This window comes from Myotis daubentonii, chromosome 11, assembly GCF_963259705.1.
Source record: "Myotis daubentonii chromosome 11, mMyoDau2.1, whole genome shotgun sequence".
NCBI classification, from domain to species: Eukaryota; Metazoa; Chordata; class Mammalia; order Chiroptera; family Vespertilionidae; genus Myotis; species Myotis daubentonii.
In genome coordinates this window covers 47893666-47912409 of record NC_081850.1, presented here as the reverse complement: position 1 = coordinate 47912409, position 18744 = coordinate 47893666, and the positions used below count along the sequence as shown (strand labels likewise).

General features: G+C 42.1%; 1 protein-coding gene across 2 annotated transcripts in view; it reads left to right on the top strand.

Annotated features, from left to right (window-relative positions):
• Positions 1-16882, top strand: part of RASEF (RAS and EF-hand domain containing) — a 58708-nt gene extending 41826 nt beyond the window's left edge. For both annotated transcript variants that reach the window (XM_059657010.1, XM_059657009.1), the window contains 8 exons: positions 516-750; positions 1275-1406; positions 1506-1650; positions 3096-3177; positions 4365-4479; positions 8618-8737; positions 11164-11240; positions 14870-16882. In XM_059657010.1, coding sequence (XP_059512993.1) covers positions 516-750; positions 1275-1406; positions 1506-1650; positions 3096-3177; positions 4365-4479; positions 8618-8737; positions 11164-11240; positions 14870-14975 — 1012 coding nt within the window. In that variant the 3' untranslated portion in view covers positions 14976-16882. The remainder of the gene's footprint in view (positions 1-515; positions 751-1274; positions 1407-1505; positions 1651-3095; positions 3178-4364; positions 4480-8617; positions 8738-11163; positions 11241-14869) is intronic.
• The last annotated feature ends 1862 nt before the right edge of the window (positions 16883-18744 follow it).

Below are 18744 nucleotides of genomic sequence, written 5' to 3'. Positions count from 1 at the left end.
TTTTATTGATTTTTTACAGAGAGGAAGGGAAAGAGATAGAGAGTTAGAAACATCGATGAGAGAGGAACATCGAACAGCTGCCTCCCGCACACCTCCCACTGGGGATGTGCCCGCAACCAAGGTACATGCCCTTGACCGGAATAGAACCTGGGACCATTCAGTCCGCAGGCCAACGCTCTATCCACTGGGCCAAACCGGTTAGGGCCATTTCTTTTTCTTAATGCCACTTTAGATTGCATTTAGATTCTGGGAACCTTTTTTTTTTTTTATCAGGAAATACTAGTAAAGGTGATTAGAAAAATACTTTCATTTATTAAATGCTTGAGTGTCTTTATTTTAATTGACTGTTGCATGGAATGAACTGATATGGCTTTGAATGTTTTATTTCTCCTGATGCTTAATCATGGAATACACTGATTCTTGGCAAACGTGCCAGTGTCGGTCTTGAGTCCACTTTTGCCCCTGTGGTTTCGAGCATTGAAGCCCTCAGATACCAGTCTTCTCCTCTACCCCAGGTCCTCCCGCTCTTCCTACGTGGATGAGGACTGTGACTCGCTGGCCCTCTGTGATCCTATGCAGAGGGTGAATTGTGAAGTTGACAGCCTGCCTGAGAGCTGCTTCGACAGTGGCCTGTCCACCCTGAGAGATTCCAATGAGTATGACTCAGAGGTGGAATACAAACACCCGAGAGCATTTCCGAGGTCGCACGGCATGCGGGAGAGCTCTGCTGGCGATGCTTCAGACACAGACGTAAGCCCTGGGAATCACTGCTCTCCTAGGGCCTCGGCCACGGGTGGGCAAACTTTTTGACTCGAGGGCCACAATGGGTTCTTAAACTGGACCGGAGGGCCGGAACAAAAGCATGGATGGAGTGTTTGTGTGAACTAATATAAATTCAAAGTAAACATCATTACATAAAAGGGTACAGTCTTTTTTTTTTTTTTTTTAGTTTTATTCATTTCAAACGGGCAGGATCTGGCCCGCGGGCCGTAGTTTGCCCACGGCTGGCCTAGGCTCATCCTCCATAGAGATCTGGCACCCTGTTTGACTTTGATCTGTCATGGAATCCATTTTAAAGGTTATAACTATGAAACATAGGTAGAATGGGTTTTTTTCTCCACTAATTTAAGGAGAAATCCTCATCGATTGACCTGTGGGGCACTCTGTTCCATAGCAGCATGGACTACACATTCAGCTGTATCTGTTTCTTCTCTTGAACCTATGATGCATATGTGTAATGAGAGGCATTAACAGCTAACTTTTTTAAAAAACAGGTTCCTGATATAAGGGATGAAGAGACGTATGGTTCAGATGGTGTGGCTTCGGTCTTAGACTGGAAGCCCCCTGTTAGTGAAGGCAGCGTTGCTAGTTACCCAAGAAAGCCCATCTTGGCACTTTCACCCCAGGTAGGTGGTTCCTGAACACAAATAATTTTCTGTGTCTTGTAACTAGTTAGGAAGGAAACTGGCACCCCCTTTGTCATCCTCTGTGTCTTTTCCCCCTAGACAGACATGGTGGATGAGAACAGGTCTTCCAGCTCACAGAAGGCTTACAAGATCGTGCTCGCGGGGGACGCCGCAGTGGGGAAGTCTAGTTTCCTCATGAGACTTTGTAAGAATGAATTTCGAGGAAATACAAGTGCCACACTGGGTATGATTCCTTTTTCAGATTTTAATGGAGAAATGACTTTTTTAGCTTGGTTTTAGTTTCTTTAGGGGTTGTGTACACAGATACACAGGTCAGTCTCTCTCCCCATACATATAGATAGATGTGTGTGTTTCTTTGTCTATGGAATGGTCCTCTCTTGTTTTGGCGAAGGCCTCGCTTTAGGAAAGGGAGACTGACAAAGGACAGAGGTATCTACTTAGCAGTTGATGACAGGTTAGAGCTTAGAGCCTGAGAGGACAAGTTCTTTTATTCAGCAAACATTTCCTGAGTCCTACTGTGAGCCAATTGCTGTTACAGGTGCTAAGGCAGGGGTCCTCAAACTTTTTAAACAGGGGGCCAGTTCACTGTCCCTCAGACCGTTGGAGCACCAGGCTATAGTTTAAAAAAAAACTATGAACAAATTCCTATACACACTGCACATATCTTATTTTGAAGTAAAAAAACAAAACAGGAACAAATACAATATTTGTATTTGCATGTGGCCCGCGGGCCGTAGTTTGAGGACCCCTGTGCTAAGGATACACAATGAACAGAGTTGACTACATCCCAGCCTGCAAGGAGTTTACATCTCAAAGGAGGGAAATGGATGAAAAACAAATAATAATTAAAAAAAAAAGAGGTTTAGGGAGAGGTGTACTTTTATGCAGGGTGGCCGGGGAAAGCTTTTCTCATAAGATGTCGTTTGACATTGGTAAAGGGACATTATTGATGGCTTCTTTGTCACTGAATCAAAATCATAGAAGTTTGCTACCTCCCTCCTTAACAATGGAATGTATTACCTCTCAGAAGAAGGCAGAAATTATGCCTAATTTCCCAAATTTGCATAATAATCAGTAGAAGGAGTTGAAGATATGCAAATTATCATTTATTTTTCTTGTGTATCTAAAATGTTCTTATTTGGATAACCAGAAAAGTTAGAAAAGATTGGTTACCCTCTTCACAGTGGGCATCTTTGTAAATTTACGGCTCTTTATTTAGACCACTCAAAGTAACAAAGCCAAAGGTTCAATTCAATTTGATTCATAAAAAGACTCCAGTATGCGGTTCAGTTGCTATATATGTATATATGGCATATGTACATAATCATATACATATAAACACCTACACATATTTATGTACATGCCCACACAGATTTAACAGTTTCCTAATTACATGACAGATAGAGTATAGATTTTTTTCCCTTTGTCCATAGACTAGATTCTTCCCCAAGTCAGCCAGCCTGCAGATAGTGCATCCCGTGCAGTTGTGGGGTCTGACCGATATTTAGTATGTGAAGTCACTCTCGATGAAGGCCATGCTCATTTCTCTCTTATCTCCCTGGGCTCTTTGCTTTATTGACTCCTGTCTCATCTAAAGAGAACTTGAAAGTAAAAACCAGTGGAATGATTTACATCCTGTTCTCCGTGTTCTCTTCTATTCCTTTGCAGGAGTTGACTTTCAGATGAAGACCCTCATTGTGGATGGAGAGCACACAGTCCTGCAGCTCTGGGACACGGCCGGTCAGGAGAGGCAAGTGCTTTCCGGAGAGCTTGGGCCCTGCTTAGGCTTCGCAGCCCACTCGGTGTTTTCTGTGCTTATCACTGTGTAATTATAAGGTACCATACAGTTAGAGGGTACCTTAGAATTTCAAGAATTCTCACTTTCTTACCTCTTTCACTCATCTATCAGCTGTGTGAGAAAAAGGATCTCAAGCTTCTACGAAGCTTGTGTTCAGTTGGTAAAAGAGAGGGCCTGTTCCTAACTAGATAATTTAGTGAGATGACACCTCTGAATGCAGTGACAGCGTGAGGAGCTGCTCAGTGGGGCACAATAGAAGACGGCTTCCCTTGGTTCCAGGGCAGAGGCACAAACTAAATAGCAGAGTCGCACCTGGTAATGGTACCTCATCTTGCATTTATTGCCCTTGACCAGAAGGATTTCCTGTCGGTTTTAGTATTGTCTAACTCTTTGGGAGCAGAATCTATCCAGCTGTTCAACAAGTAAGTATGGGGTGCCTACCTACCTCTGCACCAGGCACCATTTAGGCTGCTAAGATTCATTAGTGAATCTTCGCAATAGGACACAAATACCTGCCCATGTGGAGCTCCTGTTCTGCAGCCGACTGAGCATTTCAACGTTTAAAAAATACTTGTGGCTGACATGGCCCTAACTAAGACAATATAAAATATTGCACTTGGTTTAGAGAAAGACATGTAGGTTGCAGTATGCTCTTACCTTAGTGAGTCCCTCACCTCCATGTATGTAATGTGCCTGGTGCATGGTGGCATCCACATTGTTCTCCCACCCTCCTCAAGCCTGGAAGACCATTTTCTCTAATGTGTGTCTCCTTCCACCCTTCTCTATGTCCTACTCATGGGTTTTGTTAGGTTTTAGCTGAGGCTGGAACTTTCAGAAATGGCAGTGTCATCCTTGTCCTGGTTATGTTTTGGGGTTTGTAGACATTCTTGGGGTTGTTGGGTGGAACAAATGATTGGCTTTTTAAAATCAGTAGCCCTATTATCATCCTATTATCTGTCACTGGGTCAGTCTGGGCCTCAGAGATGACTTTTACAGTGATACATTGCCCTCAGATTTTTTCACTTGGGGCTTATTAGAGAAGATGAGAAAAAGGTGAGTGAGCACAGAAGAGGCGAAGAATGGAGCAGCAGCAAACAGACTGATTAGATCCGTGCTGTAAGTGCTTCTCTCTTACCCAGATTCAGAAGTATTGCCAAGTCCTACTTCAGAAGAGCAGATGGAGTCTTGCTGTTGTATGATGTCACGTGTGAGAAAAGCTTTCTTAACGTACGAGAATGGGTGGATATGATTGAGGTAAGAAATCAAAGCAGAGAGACAGGAAATTGCCTGGGGAGCTATAGACCATGCTGGAAAATGCTGGTTCTCTTCCTCGTTGAAAGGACTGTGATGAGAACCCATTGATCCAAGCTGTGACAGAGAAGGGGATGTTGGAGGCAGAGTTCCCAGGGGCACTCGGCAGGATTGCTCTCTCTCAGTAGCTGGGCAAGTTCCTGCAAGGCCAAGGACACAACTAAAGGAGCTTCTGGGAATAAAACTTCTGGGTGTTTTTTTAAAATATATTTTATTGATTTTGTACAGAGAGGAAGGGAGAGGGATAAAGAGCCAGAAACATCTATGAGAGAGAAACATCAATCAGCTGCCTCCTGCACACCCCCCACTGGGGATGTGCCCGCAACCAAGGTACATGCCCTTGACTGGAATCGAACCTGGGACCCTTCAGTCCACAGGCCGACGCTCTGTCCACTGAGCCAAACCAGCCAGGGCACTTCTGGGTTTTCTTACAGATAAAATTAGAAGCAAATGGAAATGCAGGTCACCTGGGAAGCAGCAGCTCTTACAAATGAAGCTGCTGGGGTGGGTGTGTAGCATGGTTGGATATTACAGGGCTGGGTGTGTAGCATGGTTGGATGTGTACAGAGCTGGGTGGGTGGGTAGCATGTTAGGTGTGTACAGGGGCTGGGTGTGTAGCATGGTTGGATGTGTACAGAGCTGGGTGGGTAGCATGTTAGGTGTGTACAGAGGCTGGGTGTGTAGCATGACTGGGTGTGTACAGGGTCTGGGGGTGTAGCATCGTTGGATGAGTACAGGTGCTTCCATGTGCACTGGACGCACAGGTGAGACAGCACCTGCTATGAGCAGGCACGAGGCCCTCATTCTATCACAGCTGTGTTTTCTCCCTTATTCCAGTAGTGATTTGGGTCTTTACACATCCCAAGGTACCACTGAAAAACCAGTTGGAATTTTTAACATGTGTGGCACTATTTGTGCTTTCTTTTGAACTGAGGAGCTTTCATTTCCTTTGGTTTCATGGTAAATAATTTTTAAAAGTGGGAAATTATTTGGCCATAGTTAGAGTGCTGCCAACAGTTATTAATCAACATAAAACAATAGTTTAAGCTTTGGTTCAGCATACTTACTTGAGAAACATACCTGAAACTAATGGCTAATACAATTTTTCAAGTAGGTCTATTATCTATAATTTTTAACAGGCATTAAGTGCAGAGGCAGCTAAACAGAGAACTTATTCTTGTCTGATCTCGTTTGTTTCTGAATTCTTCATTTGGGCCTATTTCATACCATGTACAAAAAAAGTGATATGAGAAGTGACATTGTAATTGGCAGTAAAACTTAGTGATAAATAAATGTGCATATTGTCCTACTGAAATATCATGACTTAAAATTTTAAATACAGTGAAATGTGTAGGCATTTATATAATATTTTTATTTCATAAAAATTTTCCATGTTATATTCATCTCAGTAACATATCTGAGAAAGGAGGAAACATAGTATTATTTGCACTTACTATGAGAAACCTGAGGCATAGGAAGTATATGGCACTGGCTGGTAGTTATATAGTGGGTAGGGTTGGAATGGGGGCTTGTATGGGACCTTCTGATTCAATATGGTTGCTCCTTTGATAAAGCATCAGGGTGAGAAGAAGCTTCTGAAGTCCAGAAAGGAATCTGAAGTGTAGTCAGCTCATGAAGGAGAGGCATGTATTCAAGTGGACCTCCCTGGGACAGAGCAGTGAGCCCAGAGAATAATGGAAAATTCCAACTAACTCATACACATGGGTAGTTAAAATTACAGCAGAACTTGTTGAAATTGTTGGAACTAGTTTTCATTTTAAACCTTTGGATTATGCTCAAGAAAAGGAAGTATAAAAGGCAGGGCCAGCCACGGCCCTGAAGGAGCCCTTAGTGACCAGCTGTAGTGGGTGCCGCTGCCCTAATTTGCTGAACAACCCGTACAGGGTAAGTGACCTTTTCAGCTGCTGGTAGCACCTTTCACAGGGTCCGAATAGTAAGAAAACTGTATTCAAGATGAATTATTGAATTTGTTATAGAGAAAAAATTGGAGTCCACTTGGCATTTAACTTTCATCTTAGAAAAATAATGGGCGCAACGAACCTTAGCCATGGCTCACCCTTTCCAATTTGAGGAGATTCTGTAGGGACAATTTATATGGCCACTGTATAAATAACTAATTGTGTGATAGAGCAGAGGATTGAGGGGAAGTAGAATGTCAGTGGTGAGTAGACCCTCTGAATTAATAATTAATACACTAATTGAAAAGCACTAGGTTACAAACTGTTATAAAATCATGGGTAAAATAAAATTATGTCCATTTTACTTATCTGTCATGAATAATTTATTGATTGAATGTTTGGGTAAAAGTTGAATGGAGACAGTTGAGACATGAGATTTCATCCTGACTTTTACACATTCAAAAATATTTTGGGGTTACCTCCTCTGTTGGGATATATCTGTTAATAAAGAGCCCTATCCTTACGGAGCTTGTACTTTAGGAAGAGAGACATAACAAGAAACAAACATAAGTGAATAAAATAAGTAGAATGATGGACAGTGATAAATGTTATAGTAGAAAAGAAGGCAGGGTGAAGGGCCTCCTGGTGAGGTAGCGGGATGCAGTTTTCATTAGTGTGGTCCTGGCCTCCCGAGAAGGTGTTCTTTGAGTCAAGACTTGAAGGAGATATTTACCTGTGTGATTTGGGGAAGTCATTTAGACGCTGGGTTCTTTGCTAACTTAAGAGAATATTTGCTTAATGGCTTCCCAATGACATCCCTTAGGTCCCTAGAAGAGTGTCAAAGAACACAATTAATTAACACACTAGTGGATAGGTGGGGTAGGTTTAGGGAGGGCCTTTGACTCCCTCACTCCTCTGTCCTTACCACACCCAGGTGGCGCCTTCAGTTAGAGGCAGGAGTGTGAAGAGAAGGGAAGTCAAAGATACCTTCATTATGTTTAAGGCTTATTTCTTTTTTAAAAAAAATGTATTTTATTGGTTTTTTACAGAGAGGAAGGGAGAGGGATAGAGAGTTAGAAACATCGATAAGAGAGAAACATCGATCAGCTGTCTCCTGCCCACCTCCTACTGGGGATGTGCCCACAACCAAGGTACATGCCCTTCACCGGAATCGACCTGGGACCTTTTGTCTGCAGGCTGACGCTCTATCCACTGAGCCAAACCAGTTAGGGCTAAGGCTTATTTCTTGATCCTTTGTCGGGTAAGGCACCAAACGGAATGAGCACCTGAGTGTCCTTAGGGACTGCAGAGTAATGTCTTAGCCAGGGCTGCCGCTTCTCCTGTTTAGGAATCAGAAACCCATTTTTCTGTGCGATGCAGGTTATAGTCTCTTATTCTCATTATAGGCTAATGAGATGGGATGTGCCTTTAATTAACCTCTTCATTGTACACATAGGGATATTGAGGCAAAAACATGAAAAGACTGGCCTGATTTCACACAGCCAGTGAGTGGCCAGGAGGTGGGAGGGGAGGGGTCTCAAACTCAGCCCTGCCTCTCACATCTGCCCTTCCACCCCAGCTCCACTGAGAATGTGGGGCAGTGTGACAGTTGGCATGGGCTGTTTTGGAAGCAGTAACCTGAGAAGCTGTTACTTTGAGTAGAGTGGTAACTGACTCCTCATAGGAAAAATTTTGACTTCTAGGACCTTCTTACTTTGCTTTCGTTGTAAACCAGAGAGCAGTGAGTGCAGAACTTTCAAATTCCATTTTGGTCCCGTAGTAGCTGAGGGATTTACTTACATGTTTTGTATCTGGGATAATGAAGTTGACGTGTAATCACTGTTGTGCAGCGTGGAAGTTGTAGGAAATGATGAGGTCATGCTTCTTGTGTTTATATTGGTTTGTGTAGCAGGAAGGGGGATACAGTCAATTTAGACCCTGGCCCAGGCCCTTACAAGTTCCTATTTAAAACCTTTGAATGTCAGTGTCCTCACCTGGCAGCGGGAAAGTGCTTAGCTCTTTTTAGAGATCTGGGGGTTTAAAGATAGTGTTGATCCATCATGTGGCACACAGGGGCTTTTGGACACGCGGCTGCTGTCGTCATTGTCCTCACCTGTCCAGTGTTTGATGTGTGCACACTTTTTTCCTTTTCCTTGTGGTAGGATGCAGCCACCGAGAGTATCCCTATCATGTTGGTGGGAAACAAGGCTGATCTTCGTGAGTCTGCTGCTGCAGAGGGAGAGAAGTGCGTCCCAGCGTACTTTGGAGAAAAGCTGGCCATGGTAAGAGTGAGAGCGGGTCCGGGTTGGAAGGGGTTTTTTGCTTTTGTCCACCTTTGCTTAAGCGGTTCTTTGATGAGCCTGCACCCTGTTTGATGGGGCTCCTGTCCTTATACAGGAAGAACTCTCAATGTCCCCCCACATTATGAATTCACGTAATTGCCCCAAGGATTAAACCCCTTATAGATGTAAATCGATCACTTGATCCTTTCCTCCCACTGCCTATCATTGATAAAGCAGAGCCAGAATGATCACGTCTTCCTCCTCACTCGCACCCAGTTCTTGGAATCCTTCTCTAGTCCTTGTCTCCAGCTAAAGGAAAAGGAACGGGTGTCCTATTTTGAAAAGATGGGCTTGGTTCCAGAGGGTTACTATGCCAAGGGGCAGAAGATGGTGCAATGCGTCACCTGATGGAAAGAGAATAGGAAGACTTTTGTGCTGTGTATGTTTCCCCCTGTCAGGTTTGTGTTTAGTTGGAATAGTCTAAAGTTATTTTTGGTTTTACATTTGTGTAGAGGATGGAGCTTATTCCTGTCGAAATGACTACTGTGGGCAGTGTTTACCATCCCATTATTATCACTGTGTCAGAATGCTTCGTGGCCCCCTTATGACTTGTCCTACCCTACAAGTAATCAGATGCTCCTTGATCAGATGCGGAGTTTACAACCTTCGCAGTCTCATGGGACACTGCTATCATCATTGTCTGTTGTCAGCACCATGAAAGGCTTCTTGGTAGCAAATCCATGTGCACTTTAAAAAGAAGTTTGAATTTCACTATTCTGAGTTGGGAGATCATGCTTGTTTCAAATTTTGGAACTGTGAACCAAATATGATAAGCATCAAAACTAGGCAATGAATACAGAAGAGATTCATTCAAAACATATTTAATTGTGTCTACCATGTGGCAAGCACTTCATTGTGTGCTGAGCAAAGAACAGAGAACAAAAAAGACGGTCCTTGTCCTCCTGTAGTTTATTGTCTGGGGGAGACAGACATTAAACACATATAATCCCATGACAGACTCTAGAGATCTCACATGCCACTTTAGAGATCCCATCATTTCTGTCCCCTTACCAGTGTTATTTCCGCCCCATGCTTTCTCAGTTTCCAAGGTTTGCTTACTTATGATCTGGTCAAATATACCCTCCTGTTTCCTGAAAGGCATTCTCTGCCTCACCCCATATCATCATAACTATAAAACCCAGCAGCAGCACTACCCATTTCTACTAGGAATCTATTCATTTTGTGATTTTTTAAATAGATTTTTCTATGGATCTGTGTGCTTGTGGGCAAAGGTCCCACAGTGGGGTTTCCCCACTGTTTGAGCCCTCTCTCTCTCCCTGCTCCAGAGCAGCCCTCACACCCTCCCTTTACCCCCCACAGGACTGTGTGACCCACACCCAGGCCCACAGCACATGATATTCTCCTTTCCTAAGGGAAACTGTCTCCAGCTTGTTAGATAAAGACACACAAAAGTAACTTTATCAGTTACAGTTGTGATCAGTGCTATGCAGGAAGAATACAGATGGCTCTGAGGTTTTATAACGGGAAGACCTAACAGGGCCTTTTCAGGGTTAGGAAACAATCTTAACTTCAAGGGAGGATTACCTAAGGTCCAAAGGTAGGTAGGAGTCAGTCTGGGGAAGAGGGTGGGTGGGTGTAGGGGTAACCTAGGCAATGGGAATGGCAGGTGCTAAGGCCCTGAGATGGGGGGCATTTGGAGCATTGGGGAAATGAGGGAAGGCCAGGGTAACTGGAGCATCGAGAGTGAGAGAGAATGGTGGCAGGTAAGGCTGGGAGGCTGGCTGAGGCCACATAGGAGCGAGGTCCTGTCGGCCGTTGTAAAGCATTTGAACATGAGTTGACTGGAAGGGAAGCATTGAGGGGCCGGAAGCAGGAGAGTGATAGGATCAGTGATCACACACATGCCCTCTGGAAGGTTGAATAATAAAGGACTAGAAAGTGTCCATTGGTTTAGCCACATGCAGGCTGCTGAATCTTGATAGAAAAGGATAGTGTGAAAGGGGACATGCGTTAGCTGCTGGTCAAAAGCAGACATACTTTTGATGGGCTTTCCATTCCTGAGTGTAAGTGATCATTTTTATCTCTCTCAGATGATTTGATAGCAAACATTGGGTAGCATGTGTGCAACTGTTGGAAATAAGTATCTTAAAACATGAAATTTTGTATTGTGGTTTTTTTAAAATGCAAACTGAAAACTACCATGTCTAGGAACTATTTCTAGAATAATGAGGTTCAAACTAGTCATTTCTTTTTAATTATTGAAACTCTGAATCAAACTTCTTAGCTACTACTCACTCAGTGTACTCAACAGGAAAATATTTTTATCTTGTTTATTAATTATAAGCTAAACTTTCAGGAAACCTAAACAAAGGCTTTGTTTAATAGTGTCTGTTTCTTTTCCACAGAACTATGGGGCATTATTCTGTGAAACAAGTGCCAAAGATGGTTCGAATATAGTGGAAGCTGTTCTCCACCTTGCCCGGTAAAGTTTTGTCTCTTATTTGGAAAACTGGATGTAGACTTGAGTTTTCATTTAGTTGGTTCTCATGTCAAACCTCTTGACCATGACATGACTCTACATTGGAAAACACTGTCTTGTCTTTCAGTAGGGGTTAGAGAAACAATTAGATGTAGATATTATAAAAACTGGCAATGCTGCACAATCACTGTGAACATTGGCAAGCATGCCTTTACTGCCAAACAAAGCAGGTGCATCTGAGGTGTCACTGATGTTTTTGCATAATGTCACCACAAAGCTAATAGTTGACTTGTACGAATTATTTATAGGAACTAGATTTTAAACACTATTATGAATATAATAGTGTTTAAAATAAACTATTATGAATATAAGTATTATGACATTTTCCAGGGTAAAGGAAAGAAAATCTCAGTAAAACAAATTGTGTATATGCCAGTTGGAAGCACTTTATTTATTACACAGGTAATTATTTAGCTAAGGCAATGGTGTTAATAACATTTTGGAATGTAGATTAGAATATTTCATTATTGAGGAACTTGGATATAAATGTGTTTTAATCCTTAGAGTATTCTTAGGAAATAACAACATGGTATGTTATGTTTATCTCTTCTGCCTAGTTTTCTGCCACAAATGAAAAGATGATTCTTTACTGCCCTAAAGGGATTAAATATTAAAAAGAAAAACAAAGAAAAAAATAAAAGTATGTGTTAACAAAATCTAGGCCAATGATCTTTAATTGCTGACACAGCAAAAATGTAATTTTAGGTATATAGTGCTTTTACTGATCACTTGTGAGGTTTTACAAGAATCTTGACTTTAGTAAGATAATTGGCCTCTTCTGCTAGTATATATTGGCATTTAAAATACCTTGCAGTGTTTTAAATTCTGCTTTTGTATTAGTGACTTGTTGTGTATAGTACTTCTTAGAATAGAATTCTATTAATAGAAGGCTTGGCCTGGGGCCCTGGGGAGACTGTGGCCTGAGAAAATCAGGAAAAGGCCCCCAGGACCTTGAATGATCTACTTAGAATTGGTTTGTGGCAGGGCCTGAAAGATGCCTCTGAGCTTCACCTCAGAGTCTTTTAACATTATCTCCTTTGACATTAACCCAAGAGAGAGAACCACCTGCCCCACCACACTGGAAATCTGGAAATCATTTTTATTTAAAGCAAAAACAGTGCTAACTTTGAATACGACCTAGAACAGGTAGAAAATAAAAGGCAAACAAATATTTAAACAAATAAAGTGAAGTGAATTACATTTTTTTTTTGGCCTTTTCTTAGTAGGAGAATTATGGGATAATATCACATTTGTCGAGAGCCAAAATGAAACCTTCAGAAATTAGGTGAAATAATGGATTCCATGCACCTTTGGGTGCACAGCTATTTTGGTCAAACAGGATATAGTTAGTAAATGAGGAAGGGAGAAGAATTAATGAAATGAACTAAAGATGGAATGCTTGTTGAGTTGGTAGGTGTTCCCTTTTCTTTTTCTCAGATGGTTGTATTGGTGTTTCATTAAAATGTACATGAGAATTCCTGGATGCAGTTGATGGTGTGTGCCCAGGGGGGCAGATGGGTATAGGAAGGGCCTGCAGGTCTTTAGAGCAGGTGGTCTGTGAGGTCCAAAAGGTTGGGGACTGCTGCTTTAGAGCACGATTGGGCCCAAAGCTAGGCAGGGGCTCAGTGCTATCTTAGCCTTAGGCAGTGTGGTGCTTAATTGCTGCCCTGTCTGAGCAGGAAAGGGGCCTGCTGAGCAGGCCCTGTGCATGGCTGTGGGCTGCTGCCCAGCATGTTGGAGGATTGTGGTGTCAGGAGGCTCAAAGTCAACCTTATATCTACCCCTGAATAGCTGTAAAGTCTTGAACAGTTCCCCATCGTCCTGTAGGCTTCTCTAATCTATAAAATGAGGGTGGGGCTGAAGGAAATGATCTCCCAGGCCCCATATACATCCAACAGTCTGATTGTATATATAACCGTCTATACTCCCCTGAATAGTATAATCGCATGTAACGCTGAATTGTCTCATAGGGTCATATTAAAGTTAAATTGCTTCAAATTGCCGTGGTCACACCCAGAGTGCTGGATCGATTTTCTTTATTATATCATAAAGATGGGAGAGGCTGTAACCGGCCTTCCCCATTTGCTTCTGCAGCTGTTTATGGTGCAGCTTCCACACAGGCTTGGGTTTATGTAAAACACCTGTGTGCACAGCATTTCAATAATGAGGGCACTTGTGAATCGCTTATCATTGAGTTTCTTATTGTTTGTATTGCATATGGCCTGGTTTAAGGTCTCTAAAATTTAGTTATTAGCAGTGTGTTAAGTATGAACATTATAAAGAAAGAAAATGTGTAAAGACTATAATTTGCTTTATACTCCATCTTCAAAGTTGCTTGTCAAAGTGCCTAAGTCTTAAATGGAAATGGTATAGTCTCCCCAGGTTAAATGAATATTTAAAAAGTTTTACAGCCTTTAGAATGTTGTGTAAAATGCAAAACATATATGTCCTCGATTTACATCTCATAAGATAACTCCCAGCATGGTGCCTTCCACACCGCATCATGTCATGAAATTGAAGGAGATGGGTTTCTGGATGTGCACCATCTGAAGGATTCCTTTTGGGAGGGAGGCCAGAAATGTGACACCCTGAGCTACTTTGCTTGTTCTTAGAAAAACTCTCAATCCCAGGAAAAGTTTCTCTTAGAAATGCAATTTCTCAATTTTTCTATTGAGATGTTAGGACACCCACACTGTCTGTTAATTCTAAAAGAAATTTAGGAAGCTATAAAAGGACGTTTTTTTCCTGGATTTTAACCATCCATTGTTACTTCCATGATCATGTATAATTAAAGAATGGTTACAAAGTCATCATTGCTTCTTGTTAATGTCAGCAAGTATCAGCCAGAGACGGGAGCCTGGTCTAGGGTAGTAAGTAGTAGGCTGTGCGCGTGGCAGACTAAAGCATGTGAAACCACAGAAGAGAGCGAGAGGAGTCTGTGTGTGCACACATATGTATGTACCTGTGCATATGGGTCTGTGCATGTATGTGGGACTGTGCGTGTATGTATACACATGTGCATGCACATGTGCACACATGTGTGAATGTGCATGTGTGTACATGTGTGGTCTGTACATGCATGCGTGAGTGTGCATGTGTGTACACATGCGTGTGTACCTATATATGCATGAGTGTGTGCATGTGTGGTCTTTGTATGCATGCGTGAGTGTGCATGTGTGAGTGTGCATGTGTGTGTAAACGTGTATGCGCCTATATATGCATGAGTGTGTGCATGTGTGAGTCTGCAGCCTGGTGCTCAGAATGCTGGAGTTGGAGCCAGCCTGCATGCTGTGAATCCCAGCTGAACCACCTCTCCTGCTGTGTGACCTCAGGGAGCTCCTCATATATCCAATGTAACAAGGGGCACAACAAATCCATGTGGTTCTTGTGATGATTAAGTAAGTCAACACCTAGAAAGCATTTACACCAGTGTCTGGATGGCAATGCTCAGCATTGCTGCTTTTATTTCCACAGAGCCATCTGTGGTTGAGGTTTGTGTCTCAGTAATCCCCCCTCTATCTCCTCTACTTTTACCTCTGCCTCTACCCCTCTCTCTCTCTCTTTCTCTCCAGGGAAGTGAAAAAAAGAACTGATGAGGATGACAGCAAGTCCATTACCAACCTGAGTGGGAGCAGTTCCAAACAGTCATCCCACATGAAGAACTGTTGCAAGGGTTAAACCCCAAACACCTTGCCTTGTGAAGTCTTCATTTCTGGAGTACAGAACGCGTATGACTTACTTGCTTCTCACATGGCATGGTGCAGCCTGCAGACACTGTCATATGGAGAGTTACATGTGGGAGAGCTGGACCTTGCTGTGGGTCCCTCCAGAACCTCTGCTCTTCTTCGCTATGTTCCCATGAACAGTTTGGGCTCCCTGGTTAAATATACTTGTCTTGTCCTTACAGGGTCTTAAACGATAATGTGTAAATGTTTTTTTGCTCAGATCAAAGCTGTAGAAGAAACTTATGGGCATAATTAGATTCATGCAGGAGCTGACAAAACCTATGACAGCATTTCCTTCAGATATTTAATACTAGAGTACTGATAAAGAGGGTAAGGGCCTGGCTTTGCTGTTAACTAGGCTTGTGGTTGTGGACGTGTCACCAGCCCATGTTAGTTCTGTGTCCTCATCTGTAGAACAAGGCAGCGTGGCCTTGGCCCTCTCACATTCTGTAGCACTTTTTTTTTTAGAAGTGAGAAGGAGAGTGTGATAGCCCATGGTTAATAAAGACTCTGGTTGTTTGTACTTTTAAAATATTGGAGTATTGATTTTTCTCACTTCTGAAATAAGAGCAGAATTTAATTGAGGGAAAAAAGGCAATTTTCAGTCTTTGGTGGAGACAGAAAAATCTATTTTTCTATGTGTAAAACAAAACATTTTTGTGACAAAAATAGTTCTATATAAAAGAGAGTATTTTATAACTCAGAATACTTACAAAGTCCTTGGTTTAAATTTGATGTTAAAAATTCCAGTACACACACAGAAAGCCACGTAGGACTGAGAGTACAATGCCCAGGAAGGCTGTCGCTCTTCACTCAAACAGCTCACCAGTGCGTGGCTGCCAGGGCTGGGGACAGCAAGGAACCAGGAGTGAGAAACTGCTAATGGGTGTGTGACATCATTCTGGGATGATGAGGATGTTTTGGAATTAATGGTTGCATAACTTTTGGAATATACTAAAAGTCACTGAATTGTATCCTTTCAAAGGGTGAATGTAATGGTACATGAATTATATCTCATTAAAAAATGCATTAGTCCTTAGAACCATTTAACATTTTGCCAAGGGAAAAGATGCATGCTTATTTCAAATCTTCCCACGATTTAAAAGCATGATCTCCAATACAATGCAAATCCCTCTACTCCCTCCCTGCCAGGATCCACTTCCTTAAATAATGGGCAAGGGACGAAGTGCTGTGCGTGGTTCTTGGAAAAGCATCTCTCTAAGAGAGGAGGTGTGGTTAGGAAAGGAGTGGGGATCCTTGGTTCAATGTGACTAGTGATTCTTCCTCACCAAAGAGCTGGTTGGTCTTGCTCTCCTAGAACCTGCGGTACCTCCCACACTTTCCCACTGAAAGGTCTCTAAGAGCCAAAGGGGTCAACACCCGACCTTGAGGTGGGTCAGCGAAGCCTGGTTTTTGGTTTTCAGTGTCCTGAACCAATTGTTATTCCCAACTAGAGATCTGAGCTTACCTTGGTTCATGCAGGTCCAGGCCCCAAGTAGTTTGCTGAAAAATTTAAATAATAGCTGTTATATGTAAGCTGAAACATCCCTTTTTGTTGAATTAAAATAATTTATTGTAGCTATTTTTCTCCTATTTATGATTTTTATGATCAAACCTTAAATCCCCAACCTTCATATTTATTTGAATGAAAATTGACCTGGTACGTAGCACACACAGATTATAAGTGGTTACAGCATCGTTTAGCTTTTGAAAGCACACTTCCTCTCTGTTGATAATCTCTTGTTTTTTTTCCTGTAAAGTTAGTTGGTCTCCTTATAGCAACTCTACCATGGATTCCTGTTTTCCTCTTTCATGTTTTTGTTGGTCCCCCCCCCCCCAAAAAAAAAAGAGTTTATGTTTCTGACCAAAAAATGCCTTGCTTGTGGGGAACTGTAAAACTGCACATGGAAGAAGTGGTGCTTATTTTGGGGACACAGTGAGATGAAGGGTATGCATTGCCTGCCTGAGTGCCGTCTGTGGAGACCAGTTTAGCACGGACCTGACATGTCTGTCAGTCACGTGGAACTCACGTCTAGCTGTTTGGTGCAGCTGCACAAAACTGAGAGAGTTCACGTTACCGTGTGGCCATTATTTTTCACCACAGTGTCTCTCTGTTTGTCTTACCGTCTGTACATGCGAATACCCCTTTGATACAGAAGTATTTATTACCTGGGTCTTTATTCTCAAGTTCATGGCCAGTGCACCCAAATTGCCTAGATTACATAGGCACCTTTGATAGACAAATCAGTCATATTTAACCGTTCCAACACGGATAAATGTTTTGATAAGGGTTTGTGTATTTAGACACATCTAAAGATAAAAGGTACAGTAAAAATATGTTACAAAGATAAAGTATGTGTGCCCAGGTGCACGAGTGGGGAACTGAGTCGCGGAGGGCTGTGGAGGGAGAATAGACATCAGGAGGAGGGAAGGTTAGGAAGGCAGAGAGGGAAGGAAAGAAGAGGAGAGAAAGGGAGAGTAGTGGTCGAAAGAGACCCTGAGAGATAAAGCTTGAGAGGAGAAATAGTAAAAGGGAGAGAGAGAGAGAGAGAGAGAGAGAGAGAGAGAGAGAGAGAGAGAGAGAGAGAGAGAGAGAGATGCCGTGGGGGAGGGGGGTAGCGGGGGGGTGGTGGGGGGAGGGAGACATGCAACTGGACTGCTAGACTGGGAGGGATGAAAAAGAGAAATGGGAGGGAAGTTGAGTTTGTGCACAAGAGTGTGTGTGTGTGAGTGTGTGTGTGTGTGTGTGTGTGTGTGTGTGTGTGTTGTGCGCGCATGTGTGGGCAAACGGACAGCATGCTGAGCCTCCCCACCTATTTAAACCACCAAAAGCTAGCAGTAAAATCAACATCCAAGTGGGTCCAGCCTTTTCTTTCAACATTGCAAACAAACTTCTTTGCTTATAATCCCTTATGATCTTATGGGACTACAGTCGTATTTTTGGTCTGTTCTTGCGTGTGGCACAAGACTATATTTCATTTTTTTAACTTAGACTTAATTAGATACATTTGCATAGTTCTGTGCAAATAACTCATCTTGTGTGAATTTTGCCTTTGAGAGTTTTAAAAATCGCTATTATACTTTGTTCCTTTTTTATGTATTCTGACACATGGGCTAATATTTTAATTTCATTATAGAAAAGAATCTTTGATAAGGAGACATTTTTTACTGTTCACTTTTAGCCTCATGCATTTTCATAATTTATTTTTTCCACTTGCTGCTTTGTATGACATCTGTGACACTTGATTATTTAATACAAAATGATGTGATTTGCATAAACTCCAGTTTCACAGCCCTCTCACTGAAGATAAAATTGAGGTTAAAGATAAATATTTATTTTCATATTTGTACAGTGATCGGTTTACAAAAGTGATCTTTTGTTTGTGGGCTTTTATTGTATGTGTGCGAAAGAAATTTCATATGTATATATTAAGTAGGCCTCTGAGTATTGAATAATTGTTTTATGATTTTGGTTTATATGGTTTACATTTTCATGGTATCAGCCATACTTGGTTTATACTGTTTTATTTCTCTTCAAGCCATTAATAATTATACCATAAAGTGTAATTTTTATAGCCATGCAAATGTCTAAGGGACTACAAATATTTTCTGCATTGTAAATTGAATAAAGCAGGCTTCCTTTGGTCTTTGGGGTGTTTCCTTTAACTATGCTGCAGGCATCCCTGAAGTAATTTTAATTCTAGGCGGTGCCTACATGAAAT